This window comes from Vanessa cardui, chromosome Z (assembly GCF_905220365.1).
Source record: "Vanessa cardui chromosome Z, ilVanCard2.1, whole genome shotgun sequence".
Lineage (NCBI taxonomy): Eukaryota > Metazoa > Arthropoda > Insecta > Lepidoptera > Nymphalidae > Vanessa > Vanessa cardui.
Genome location: NC_061154.1, coordinates 6328607 through 6343575, shown reverse-complemented (window position 1 = coordinate 6343575; position 14969 = coordinate 6328607). Strand labels below are relative to the sequence as shown.

The 14969-nt window shown below is 33.6% G+C and overlaps 1 protein-coding gene across 2 annotated transcripts in view; it reads left to right on the top strand.

Annotated features, from left to right (window-relative positions):
• The first annotated feature begins 3551 nt into the window (after window positions 1-3551).
• The window catches only part of LOC124542918 (insulin-like growth factor 2 mRNA-binding protein 1), a 41700-nt gene continuing 30282 nt past the window's right edge, over window positions 3552-14969 (top strand). For both annotated transcript variants that reach the window (XM_047120854.1, XM_047120851.1), the window contains exon 1: window positions 3552-3768. In XM_047120854.1, the coding sequence (XP_046976810.1) occupies window positions 3710-3768 (59 nt within the window). In that variant the 5' untranslated portion in view covers window positions 3552-3709. The remainder of the gene's footprint in view (window positions 3769-14969) is intronic.

The window sequence follows — 14969 nt, the reverse complement described above, 5'->3', positions numbered from 1 at the left end:
AGTTTTGTAATTGCACAGATGCAAAATTTATTATTTATTTTTAAGAAATAAAAATATTTATAATGTTTAATTTGTAAATTGACAAAGTTATTCTGAATCAGCATCTTGAAATCTACATAGTTCAATTATTTTCTCATTTAATTGTTAGCCATGTCAAATACCGAATTGGGAGTCAATTTTTTAATAAAATTGGGATGATAATGTGTCATCGGAATTGGGATAGAAAATGCTATGAATATAAGGATTTTTTTGATAACTCATGGTTTTCATTTCGTTTTGTTGTAATGTAATATTGCAACTAAATGTAATGTGACGAACAGTTAGCTTCTATTTTGAATATAGTACTTAATTGACTTTGCACATTATGCCATAAAGAAAAAATAATTACTGGTGAGGTGTTCGGAAATTATATTAAATTCATATGATAATCAAATGTAACAAAATTAAACTCTATAGAAAATCAGTCGATATCAATAATTGCGCAAAAATATTAAAAATTCATATTTGAAATATCAATGATAATTGATACAAATGTTTCTCAATTACTGTTCTGGAGGAAATAAAAGAAACTGTTGGCTAGTTAGCAGCCGGCAGTCGAGACGTCAGCGGGTCACGTGAAATTCGTGATCATTGATATTTGTATCGTGATAAATTAAACTTAATATAAGTATGGAACGTGACACTTTTTGTTGTAAAGGTTGGGGAAGCCTTAAAGACAAACTGGCTTTGTTAATGAGTTCGTTATATTTTTTTATTGCCAAATTCTGAGAAAATAAAGGCTAGAATTTTTAGGTTTCATTTTATGTATTGTTTCGAAAGTTAAAACATTGTTTCGAAAAACTGTTAAAGAAGGGACTTTTTTTTAGAAAGACATATTTATGGCTTAATGGATAGCACCAAAAGTGAATAATTTCTAAGATTATTATTTAAAATATTTTCTTTCTCCTCTGTCTTGCTTGAATGACGCAGACTGATTTACAGTAGTTACTTTTAATTGATACTTCATTACAGGTTTTTGAAAATTCTGCTACGGAGTCATTTGAAACTCTATATTAATTCGATTACTTTTTGTCTGATAAGAACTACTAGTCCCAATGTAATATCAAATTGTGATTTTTGCAGTACGTAGCCCTTATGCATGCTAACAAGGACTATTATAGTTGAAATCGTATATAAATGATGGATGATTATTACGTTACTTGTATTCAGATTGTTTATTTATCCTTTGGAATAAATTTAACAAATTAATGCCAAGGTACCCTATTTTTCAACTGTGCTTAAATACACTTAAGTCTAATCAGATATTAAGAATTATTTAAATGAATATGGAATATTAAAATAATACCATTAAGCCGCCGACTAACGGGTTTTGTCTGAGGATATAAAGCCGTATAAGTTGGTATCAAATGTTAATAATCTTCTCGCTCGCTACTTTGTTTCCAGCCCAGGCATTGAAGTAACTGTATTGGTTGTCACGTCCGACTACCACAAAAGCTCGGCATATTTTACCGAACAACTTCTATGTTTTGTATATGCATATGTGCGTCTGTGTTGAGGGTGGCTGAGCCAGTTTAATTACAAACCCAAAGGGACATTACGACTTAGGTCTACAAACTGCACACGGTTGACAGTTTGTCGATAATAATACATCGTACATGTAGACACCTACGTCGCGCCCCCGCCCGAAAGAAAGAAAATAAAAGCAGTGATATGTAAATTCACGTATCCCTATAATTAACATAACTCAAATTTATTTGACGTTCGTCAAATCATTATCCTTACATAGTATAAAATACAGTCGTTCACTGCTGTCGGTCCTTACGTAAGTATGATTTTGAAGCGGTTGCTTTTAATAGATATTGATTGACTAGGAGGTTTTTGTATGCAATATATGGACAATATGGTAAAGAAAAAGTCTGTATATTTAGTATCAGCATTGTATCGGTGCGCAGCCGGGGCGAGTCGCTAGTAACACGACTTTCAGGTCGCACAAGAATCTTCGCGTTTATTCGACAGATTTTTACAAATGTTGAAACCTATATGTGTATCATGCATTACAAGTTTTGTTTTGATTTAATTTCATTGTAAGCTTGGCGACGTCTGTTCGCACGCTTCACATTTGTTTCTTTTTATACAGCCATAGCGCCGCTCTCTACCGGTCCTGTAACTTTTTCCGCTCTCAAAAATTAATTCTTTGTAACGTAACAATTTAGTAATTTGCAATCAAGAATTATACATATCTATGGTAAAGCTTTTGAAAATTAAGAATATCACCTCTAAAACTAATAAAATAAAAAGCAAAAAGTCATACCGTTATATACTAATCCATCGGCTTAAATTGCGCATTATATGTCAGCTCGATTTTTTTAACCTGACTATGTTATATTATATAATATCTCGGAATATAAAAAACCAGTTCCAAATTGAAATTACTCAGTTCTCTCATTTTCTGGTGGGAATGTTTTTGTAAGTCACTTTTAAAATTTGGACTCAATCAATAAAATTAAATGTAGTTGTATTTAAAAAAACATTAACATGTCTTGATACCAAGCACGCATATTGGTTGTCTGTGGAAAAGTGGATCATAAATGTAAAGCACCCACGGACCCAAGTACTTCGGTGTAGTGCTTCAAATATGGGATTTATATTTTCAAGCACTACGCCGAGATTTATACACTATATATTTTAAATTTTTAAATAACTATTAATCCAAATACAACGAGGTAGTCGAAAACGAACTAGGTCGATTACTGAACAATTTAATAATAAAAACTGAAAATCGGTACAATTTAAATTAGTACCGTTGATTGCCGGTGTCATAAAATTGAGAAATCGAAAGTGATGTTATTAAAAAGAGGGCACAAATAGTATGTATATAAAATAATACAATACTTTTATCATCGTAATCAGTACTCTCTATTTACTTTTACGGACGTAAATAATAGTAAATCATTTTAAAATTATTAAGTACATAATATTCAGTCATGGTTGTCCATATACACAATACACTGTTCCTATTTGGCAGGTTTTATTAACTGATTAAAAGAAATGCTTAAGTCAAAAGCTCACTAATCGATACGTCAACAAAATATTATTTGCATTTATGATCAATTCATTCGACTTGGAAGCGCTATTAAATTATACTACTTATAAGTAGTTTGAGTTGAGTTTGAGTTTAGAATGTCCCGCATGTAACTTGCACATCAAACGCAAAAATTCTATTCATAAAAACATGTAGCGTCGTGCCACAACCTAACCTTATCATAAATCATACCAGAATTCTATCTAGTTGTAAAAATGTGTCTGCGATTTGTAAAGCGCTGTCCCGTAATGAGTTTTAAGGAGATAGTTACATGAGCTTGCGTCATGTGTGTGCGATGTGCGTGCGACGTGGGCTGAAGAAAAGGCGCGGGCCACGTGCGGCCGTGGCGTTGCCTGGCGACGCGCGGGCGTCGGGGCGCCACATTCTCACGCCGCCCGCACCCTCCTTCGCCGCCGCCCGCGCGTCTCACCCGCAACACGTTTGGGGCCACCGTGCCGCCAAGCGCCTCCGACCAGTCGGCACCGAGAGCGCTCGCTTATACGCCGTATTTGGCGCCTACTCTGCGCGCACTCTGTGACAGCCGCACCCGCTGGTGTGTGCACTGTGACCCTTAACTGATCTAACCTAACCACCACCATTCTGCATTTCACCGTTGAATCTATCGACATGGACGGAGACGTGTCCCAGAGTCCTTCCGGAGGCGCCTCTCCTACGTTCGAGGAAAGGTATGCAACACGTCCCACTTCCCCTACTTGATATCCTGCTTTTCTCATTCGCTTCGATGAATTGATTCCGCTCCGTTTTTTTATTTTACTTTTATGAATTTAGTTTAAAGACCGCAACCTATAAAAATATCTCATTGAATCAACATTGCAGATTGCTTACATACACGTTTGCAATTTTAAGTTAAATTTTAACTAATTTTAAATTTTGTGTGTAACATTCATTTTATGCAACGACTTTCGAAAGCATATTCTAGGTTTTCATCGAAAACATACGGTAAATTGACTTCTAGTTCAGACATAGCACAAAGAGCATGTAGGGTTGCCAATTTTATTGTTTTACATAGAAGGTATTTACATAGCACAGACACAACGTTAGGTTGCTTTTTATTTATTTTAATTGTTAGTTTTGTACATGTGATATGTAAGGTTGGCTTAAATTCAAGTGTTTTGCATTTAACGTATGACATAGCACAAAAAGAACACTTAAAGTTGCCAATTTTATTGTTTTGTTTTGTGTAGTTTCGTACATAGAACTGTGTACAAATCGCACACAGAAAGACTATGATTGCTAGTTATAGTATTTTGCGTAGTTTAGGACATAGGAAAGGCAGAATGTACGATTGGCAATTATACTGTTTAGCGTCGAATTTAGGACATAACACAGATAGAATATATAAGATTGCCAATTTTTCTTTGTTTTTATTTATTTTATTTTAGACAAAGCACACACAAAATAAAACGTTGCCTATTTTACAGCTTTACATAATTTTGACACATCAGACAGAGACTGTCACGTTGCCTCTTTTGCATTTTTAGCTAATTTTAGACGCAGCACAGACAGAATATACCGTAATACCATTACCAACTTAACAATTTGACATATGATTAGTCACTGTAAGCACAGACAGTTCAACGTTGGCAAAAAATATAGTATGACGTGTGATTAGACACAACACAGACGAAATGTAAGATTGCCAATTTGACAATCCTAAAAAAAATCTAATTGAAATAAAAAATGACATATCACAGACAGAAGAACAACAAACGCTCTAACTCTACATAGTTTAGATTTTTAGCCTTTTACTTTATAAAATTGAAAGGAAACATTTATGCTTTAAGTAAAATTTAAACTAGCTTAATTATAGCATACGGATATTTTTTAATAATTCTGAAAGAAAACATAGCAAAATTTGTGCGTGTTGGCAACCCTAATATTCAATCTTTTAAATGAGCAAAATTGTCAAATAAATAATCAATTATAATGATTCCAAAACTTAAAGATAAAAATTGTAATATTGTGTACGTATTAATAGTATTTTATTTTTCGATATTCCTAGACTATCGTAAAAATATTTTAAACAATAACCTGTTTCATTAAATACCTATTAAATATATATATTAAATATTTTTTTGACCTGTCAGAATTCTTGTTTGTATTGTAATGACTTAGAATGTTCTAATAAGTTATAATACAAACAAAATTTTACGTTCTGATGCAATACTTACATCAGAGTTTAAAAAGATAGATTAAAAAAGGCTTAAGGTATCCTTTGATCTGGTATAACTGATCTGACCTTTCCATGTAATTATGAAAAAGAGGTAATTTGTAATTACACTTGTCGGTCGTAATAAAAATACATTTACACGTAATTAAATCACTAACCGCGCCTATACATTTACTAAATGATAGCCGAGACATTTCCAAGATAAAATTCGTTTATCTGCGTCCACATGATACTTGAAAACTAAATAAAGATGATCTATCAATTTATATACTGAGTCATAATATTGTACGATTTTGTTTTCGATTCGATTCGTCTCTTCGATCTTCTTATATTATTGATTTAGTATAAAATTATAGGTCGTTAAAAATTGTACGTGGCCTATCTCTATAAACAAATACTACAACTGTAACATGAAATAGATTTGTTGATCTCCAGAACTATCATCATTTACTTGCCCTGATGTAATTTATTTATGCTTGGCGACGTCTAATCAGCAAAAAAGCAGGGGAGTAGCTACCGCCGTATCTGCCGTACCAATTATACTGGCCCCCGGGCCACGGTTGCCAAATTATACTTCTTAACGGCCCCCAAACATTTTTTTATAAGTCACGCTACGCTTCTGCAAGAAAGAAAAAGATTTTGCCATCAATGAGAATTTCTCTGACGCCAACCCTCTTTGGTAATTCTTCAGCTGGTGAGTTGAGTCCCCGTTACAATACGGCTGCCTGTGACGCTTGCGTGTTCGATCGATTAACTTTAACGACAACTTAATTTCAAATGACTACTCGCATACATAGCACGCTATACTATATTGTCTTTAAATATATAGATAAAAAAACATGAAATAAAAACTTATTTTTTGTCTCATAGTAATTATATACTTAATATACTGAAAAAGGGTATTAACAGATAACATATAATTGAAAATGAACCTTTAAAATATAAACGCGATATAATAAATATGCGAGTCTGTTTTATACGCATAACTTGAGACCATTTAACCAAGATTGGTTGACATTTAAGGTTACTGCTTCACTCCTTATGCTCTTAGCCCTCAGTTACATACTTTAACATATTCGAATAAATAGACTAATAGATAACATGAAAAATTCAAAGTGGACTCTGGAATGATGGATCTATGGACTTTTCCGCAGAGAAATTCTCAAAAACATGTTGTTGTTAAAGATTGATATGTGTAAACTCTCGTGCCTCGGAAAGCACGTATGGCTGTTGATAATGCGCCTGAAATCTGTAATCGTATTGACTTTGCCGTCTCTCGGATTGTTGGATTGAAGAATAAAGAGAGCACCTATATTTGAGCATTGAGCACAAACTTGTTTACTATATGCTACTATATGTTATTACCTAGTTGCCGTCTCTCTCTTGAGACTCGCTGCCGTGGCCGAAATCGGTTAGAACGACATCAATAGTATAAAAGTGCTTTTTAATCGATTTTTTGGGTAATCTCGAAATAACCAAAAGTCAAAAAGCTTACAAAGCCTGAAGGTATCTTTGTGTATATAAGTCCACACTGTGAGTAAAATGGGATCTGAACAATGATGAATATTGTTAATGCGACATAAATATCTAAATGCATATCAGTAATCTTCTTGGCTTTCGTTCGTCGCAATATATCTTAACTATATAAAAGAAAATTTAAACTACTTAAGATCGTTGCCCTACATCCAATGAAGGTGAGTCTGGCATTTTGACTCTCACTAAATTATTTACGACGATACCCTAACCTACTGCTATTGCGTTTATTCGATTTTTTTTTTTGTTATTTGTATTTCTACGGATACTCCAATAGAATAATCGAATATTTCAAAGCTCAACCTTTGAATGCTATTTTTAATCTATTAAAAAAAGAAGAATTGTACTTAGTGACATACTCTGGTACTTAAAATGGTGAAAAAAGTAACTACTCAGGTTCTTGTCGATTCGTCTCCGAACCGATGATAGATTTACATTTAATTCAACATTGTAACAATTACATTAAAAAGTGCTATTAGAAGCCGACTCGAATAAAAAACCATTTGGATTTTGATTTTGTGATTATTACGTATGTATGTAGCCATGTTTTCGCTTAATTAATTTAAATAATTAGTTAATTTTTTTAATTTCAACATGACATTTGGGGCGACCACCTAATAACATATTCTTATTATTAAATTTTCGTGTCCTAAGGTTAATGGTCTATTTTTTAAATTTAAAAATTAGAAACTAATGGTTGCCCGCGACTTTGCGAAAATGTAATTTATTACATATCATAATACATATTAGGCGGCGCGGTGAGCGCGGTAGTATACGTGAACCTTAATAAAGCTGGATTGGGGGTATGTATATCGAAAGAGGATTAACAGTGTCGTAATAACCAATTTGCTTACAGCGAAGCGAACACAAATGCACGGCTAGCTACAGATACAACGCTTGTTAACGTACGCAAAGCGTTCTATTCGCATTCATTTTATTTGAACTTATCATGCATTAATAGCTGTATGGAGCATAAATTCAGCTCAATTTTTACTGTCTTTTATTCTTTCGGGTAAAAAGGGATTACCTAATAACCACTTAATTTGAATACTTCCTTTTGAATACTAGCCCCTGTATAACTGTACGAAATGTCGCTCTCATAAGTAATATATTTTCGAAAACACAGACTTTATTTTGAACTCCCTTTGAACGCCTTAGGACATGCATTTTGATGTACCCATTATGGACTTGCGAGCATAATGCCGTTTCGAATGCTTTGAAGTTGTCATTGGAACTTTGGAAGTAAAATTATAGTGGAAATAAATGGAATAGCCGCTGTCTTACAGCTAAAGGTGAGAATTAATTAAGAACTGTCCGTAGCGCATAACAGAAGTATACTCGAACCGCGTGGCACAGGAAACTGGTTAATCTAAGTTTGTTTATCTTCACTTCTTCTTTGACTGGAATAGGGCATAAACAATAAGTCGGTGACGCAAACTTCGCGCTCGCTCGATGCGTATGCTCCGCAGTATTTGCAAGAAAAGAGATGAAACGCCTGAAATGAAGTGTACTATTGTGTAATGTGAATTAATAAATTATTCAAGATGCTGTTGTTTAGGTGAAAACTTTACATTGTGATTACCCGATTACTGACAGGGGCGGGTAAGGACAGATTACATATAGGTATATCTCACATCAAATTAGATGGGTAATGAACAAAAGGCAAATATGTGAAATGTGTTGTGTAAATCAACCAAAACTTAGTTTAGATTAAAAAAAAACAATAAAAAGAATCATGTTAATTTTGAATCTACTCATAGATTCAAGAAGCACCACTGTACCCCGAGAGATGTACATGTAGTATGTACATATATGTAAATGTGTGCTGATTTTTTTGTATTAGAAATTAAACCTCCCTCAAACACTCTCAAGCGACAATCAGTCCTAAATGCAAGTGTGAGTGCAAGTCTCACTGAGTCTTGTTCTTGCACGATCAGTTTTAGTCTGGGTCTTACTGTAGCAAAAAATGCCAGAACAGGAGCAAGACTAGTGTCTTTGAACAACACTAATTAGAGGTCATTATTTTGAATAATATAAACGAAATTGTAAATAAACTGTATACATAATAATTGGTCCTAACATATGACAAAGTATATGTGAAGAATATGCTATTTATAATTATAGTCGTTAATTTATGAATAAATACTTAGTTTTCTTAATTCGTACAAGCACTCTCTGACGTATGAATGTGCTGAATTTGTGCGCTCAGCGGTAAAGGAAAACATCCTGAGGAAACATCCATATAATGTCGGAAGATATTCTAACACGTGTATTTTTGAACCCACAGCAGAACACAATATCCTGAAATCGGCTGTGTCATCAGTAGTATATTCTTAAGAACAGTTATTCAAAATATTTTATCGATTAAGGAACATAATAAAATTAATATTTTCATGGTAAAATTAACAATGCATAATTAAATTGTAGCCTTTATTTTTATAACTTAAACAAAAAATAAACTGCTCTCGTTTGCGGAAACTTTATTAAGAAGAATAAATATTCAAAAAGAATCTCATTAATGCATTAAAATAAATAAACACCTCAATTTCAGTGGCTCTCACTTACTCTGTTTCGTACTCGGAAAAACACAATATATTTTTACGATTTGCAGAGAAACTTAAAATGTCAAAAAAATATCAATGTGATACATACATTTTATTTTTAATTAATGACCCCTAGCGTATTACGATACCCCCCAAAATATTACGATTTCGTCTTTGTCAATTTAGAAAATACATTAGATTACAGACATACAGACAAATAATCGAACAAAAATACAACCAAATAGAATCAAAGTATGTGCTCGCTGCAAACTGTGCTAAATATCTAACGAACAAACACGCACCAAGTAATTTTTCTCATGCAACTTATCTAGGATGCATATATGTCGAGGACTTATCTATAGACGTTTCGAAGATTACAAATCTTACATTCAAAGTTATGAGTGATAGGGGGGGCAACGGCCGCTTCGGAAAGCGCAGGACCGATGATAATTAATTTTCGCTTTGACATGTTTACATAACAATATACTATGTCACTTACAAGATAAGGTGCGTCCTGATATAGCTACGTATCGTAATGTAAAAGAGAGTTAAAACTTGTATAAAGTTTGTTTCTCTTGATCGACAAAATATTTTTTCTATCAATACTCTTTTATCGACAAATGACACAAATGTACGAGTGAAATATTGACCTTAATGTCAATATTTTACTCCGATAATGCCGAGTACGGTCTGACTAACATTATTAAAAATTGAAGGGTTCCGACTCGACTGTGTAATGTTACCCTACACGAACAAAAGTAACAAAATTAGCTTGACCTTTATGTGGTTGTATTTGCTCGCATTCCTTTTAGTCGTCAAGCTCGGCTTTAGCTTAATGTGAAAACAAACTGAGTAACCCAAGTTTGTTTTGTCTGTAGTACTCCACGATTAGTTGCTATGGAGATTTTGTATTGATAACACTAATAACTCATTAGATACTCGTACGATACGAGTCACTCTATCGAGTAAATTAACTAAATAGCGGTTAAATTTATAACATTTTAATTGCGAATATATTTTTACATAATGTATAGATTATAACAGATTTTAAATTGAGCATTTTAATGTAGGTATAAATATAAAATATTGCTTAAGATTTTAAAAATTAATTAATCAAATTGTCGTGAAAATATATACGTAAAATAGCAAAAATAATAAAGTACGTATAATTCGATTCTGGTCAAATAATAATACATTTTTCACGTATAATCAGTATTACTTTTACATTATATATTATTTTTCCTTCAACAATACGGATTAATAAAATTTTGCAACTTGAAATGCTAAATTCTTTTGTAGCTGTATTCATAGTTCATACCGATACTCATACCAGGTGATTGCACAATTTTTTTTGTGTAATTGGCTTGAGTACGGAGTTTGTACCTATCAACAACCTTTTCCCCCGTAGTCTCGCATCCAAGTTATTATAATTCATTTAAAATTCTAGATCTAGAAAATATAAATGTAGATATTAAAATGTATACAGTCTTTGTAATAAGTGTCTCTGTTCAGCGAATTGTAAATAAGTCGATACATAATATTAGAATAATATCCGTTGCTACTTATCAATGTCAAACTATGTACGTAGTGTTGGCAATTTACAATTCGCTTAGTTACCATTATTTCAATGCCATCGGGACTATCAACATATATTTCTAATAAGTCTTGGAGGCCTTCCGCATACGTAATAATTGTATACAGATGAAATAGGTTTTTTTTTTAAATGCTGTGGTTTCAATTTCAAGTGATCGATGGTTGCTTGGAGTAGGGCGTGGAATTGTCGCGGGCCGCGGCGCAGCTGTGCGCGCGTCACTCCGCCCGGAGAACTGTTGCGTTCGCTCAGGTCGTTGCCACCAACTTATTTGATGTTCACTTACAACTCCTTATCTATGCATTTATCAAAGGTTAAAATGTATAATATTGTCAGTTATGTTTGTAACAAATTCAAGTTAAAACTTGCCTTAACTGTTTCGGAACTATACTTTTTTAAATTACAATATGTAATTTTAATTGGTCTCATTATATCTAAAAATAAAAACTATAAATTAAAGAGGCATAAATAGCCGCTAAAAAATTCAAAGTCAATCAAAGTAAATCATCGAATTATATAATATTTCTAATGGACACTTTCCAAATCAAATACTTTAAAGGAATATTAGATTTGAATTTACCGTCTTCGTTTATTTAATATAACAGGGTTGTGGAGGTGCACCTGCAGCTTAAGTGCGCGCCTCCTTACACCCCCGTCATGGCGCCCAAGTTATATTTGCTCAATATTTACTTAGTATTTTCTTTTGATTTGCTGCCCCCACATAACCAATTAGTTGTCGTTAGATCCTACTGTATTCTTTTAAGTTTTATTAAAGGTTTGTTTTTAGTGAATTCAACATATTATAATAATTTTTAGGCATAATTTTCTAATGTTACCAACATTAGAAAATTATGCCTAAAAATTATTACATCTACCATAGCTTTGTCTCCGGGAAGATATACGTAATGTTATACTTATTTATTATAATCTTAATTTTATTTAAATTTAGTTACTTAACGATTTATTATTACCATCCATAACAGTTACAAGTTAATGATAAGTCATTAAGTAAGTTAAACACTCAAAAATAACATCACTTAGAAGTAGGTCAGTGTTTTTATCTAAGTAGATTACTAATATTTTATTAATATTTCATTTAGTACTATATAACCTGACGATAAAATAGAATTTTATTTGAGCCGCTTACTTTGAATATATAATATTTTGTTAGGCTATTTAAGTAAATTATTTTAATTCAATAAAGTCGATGCACATTTTTTAGCTGCAACCAGTTTTTTGGTTACGTATTTTGTTTGGGCTTAGTTGAGTTCAAAGCGAAGCATAAGACCCTTCTTAACGTTAAGCTTTAGTAAAATTGCCATATCATTTTTCAATATTCATCCTCCTTACATAATCTCGCGTCGCTTAAACATCCTTCACTCACTATTCTTGAAAACTGTAGTAGTAAATATTACGTTTTTCCTGTGATAGACGTAGGTAATTGAGGTTATACTTAAATTTCAATCACTTACTCTAAGAATTTTTATAACTAATTTAATAAAAAAAAATATTCATATCAAGTAACATTATAGTTGATAAGATGAAGCCTGATCTGAAAAGATAAATCAGAAGGACCAAGAGTGTAAAAACTGCAAGTGTGACATTTCACACCCGCAACTGGACACAAAGTCACGAGAGGTCGGGTCAACTAAATTAGTTTGTACCTATTCATCTCAATTAATTGACTTAATTTTACATTTCATTCAAAATAGTCATATTACAGGTTATTAATGCTTTTATAAATAAAATTAGAGTTAAAATTTAACTCCATGATTTACTCATTTCAAGCCCTTTAGCTGGGCTACAAAAAGATCACGCTACAGCACAATGTACTTAGATTATTAAGTAAAATCTGGTTGTTTATTATTTCTGTTTTTTTTTTTCGAATCTCTTTTACTCTGCGCTTAGTAGCGTTGTAGCGTATTAGTAAGCTACTATTTTCTTCTTACACGTTGTTTACAGTTAGATTTGTGATAGCATTTTTTGTGCAATATTCACAATAGCCGTGCACTGTGCATTGCTCTTTTCTCTCTCTTAATTAAATTACTAGAAATTTTGCTAATAAATTTAGATTTTAGTGCTCTATCAAATGAAGATGATTTTTATATGACTAATAGTTGTACCAAAACTTATGCTCTGCTATTATCTGCGAATTTGACTGATAGATCAAACTAAAGCAAAATACTTTTCGCTATGTTAGAATTTGACCTGAATCTCTTAATAAGAAATATCTACGCATTTTACCAGTGACCGGCTATTTACAAATAAATAAACGTCACTTCATGTTAATAAGAATTGTTGGAAAACGCTTTATAAATACCAAATTGTAAAATATTTCAAAAGAGAGCAAAGACTCTGAACTCAGGAGGCGGTGAGTGCAATCGCACGCGTCTTCGGCACGCGCGAGCCCCCCTCGTTATGGAACGAACACGTTCACTCTACATGCACTTTCTCCGCAAAACACAGTGCATCTCTCAATCCCCTTCGACCCTCTATTATGTGATTTTGAATTATCACCATTGCACAAAGCCGTCTTTCCCTTTACCGACCATTGGACACGCGGCCTCACCGAAAACGTTTATTTGTGACCGTCTCAGAATTGACTTTTTGTAACATTTAATATGATATCAACTCAGTGAATATACAAAATATATTAATTTATATCAGACGAGTACGACGATATCCAAAAACAAGTTTTATGTTATTGTTAATATATGTATGTATTTCTGTAAGAAATATTCCGATAAAATAATAATCCAGTTCCTCGAGTAGAGTAAAAGCGCTAAATCAAATAAGACTAATTAAAAATTAAAACTGTTACCGAATACTAACGTATCCACAATTTTCAATTGATTATACTATTCATTAAATCAATAAGAAATTAAAAGCTTTTAAAAATGTTTTTTTTTTCTTGAAATAGGACCCAGTAGCTTTAGACTTTTGTATTATGTAAACAAGGTATTTGAATAATAAACACTTACTACTAACTACTACTGTTGTGTAGTAGTAAGTTGAAGGTACCGACTATATCCATGTATAACCTAGGACTTTCGCTCGACCTTGAAAGAACATTTCGAACACCTAATGCCCCGGATCGAGAAAGTAGCGGGTGTCATACATAAATCCCTAATATCGAGGGACCGAGGGAGGGAGTTTGTCGTCTCTATTCCGCGCGCCGCTGTCATGCGAGAAGTTATTGTTCGATATTCTTCGTAGTGGTAAAAGTATTATCTTGCTCTCTATCATTGGATCTTCTGGTGGATAGGCGAGACTGTACTGCCTCCATCAGATTGGCGATGGGCGAAAGTGGTAGAAATAAATAAGGGCTCTTGAGAAGTAGCCAGAGTCGGATTTAAAGTTCTAGAGGCCCCGGGGCCACAAAGTAGTGGAGGCCCTAGACCAACAGGAGCGTGGAGACCCCAATAATATATTATGCTTTTTTTATTTCAATCAGAAAGCTATGATTTAATTACATGTATCGGTATCTTTTAAAACATTAAGTAGTAAGATTATTATAAATTGACTATTTACTGTATTTGTTAACTCGCTGAAAAGTGTGGCTGGGGGCCATGTGGAGGCCCCAGGGCAGTTGCCCCGGTTTCCCTCCCCTAAATACGGCCCTGGAAGTAGTCCATAGTTCATGTTCACGAGGAAATAAACGGCGCTTCTGGATAAAAAGAAAACGACGATGCACATTACGATTTACTTAGGTAATTATTTAAAGGAGGGCGAGACTATTCTTCGCCCTCCTGAGTCGGTCTCCGCCAGCCACGAGCGTGCTGCGAAAGCGATCCCGCAGCCTCTCCGTTTCTGTGCTGATGGCGGCTATCGCAGGGTTTTTAGTGAGTACAATCTCACATAAACCGACATACCCCCCCCCCATCAGGAGTCGGGTATCTATGAAGATTTTCCCTGCGTTAAAAAAAGGGTTGAAGACGTGCGACGATGGCAATGTGCCACCTCTGCGGTAGAGAGCGAAACACCTCCCAGCATACACGTTTCGGTGTTCATCGAGCCTCCTTGTTAAAC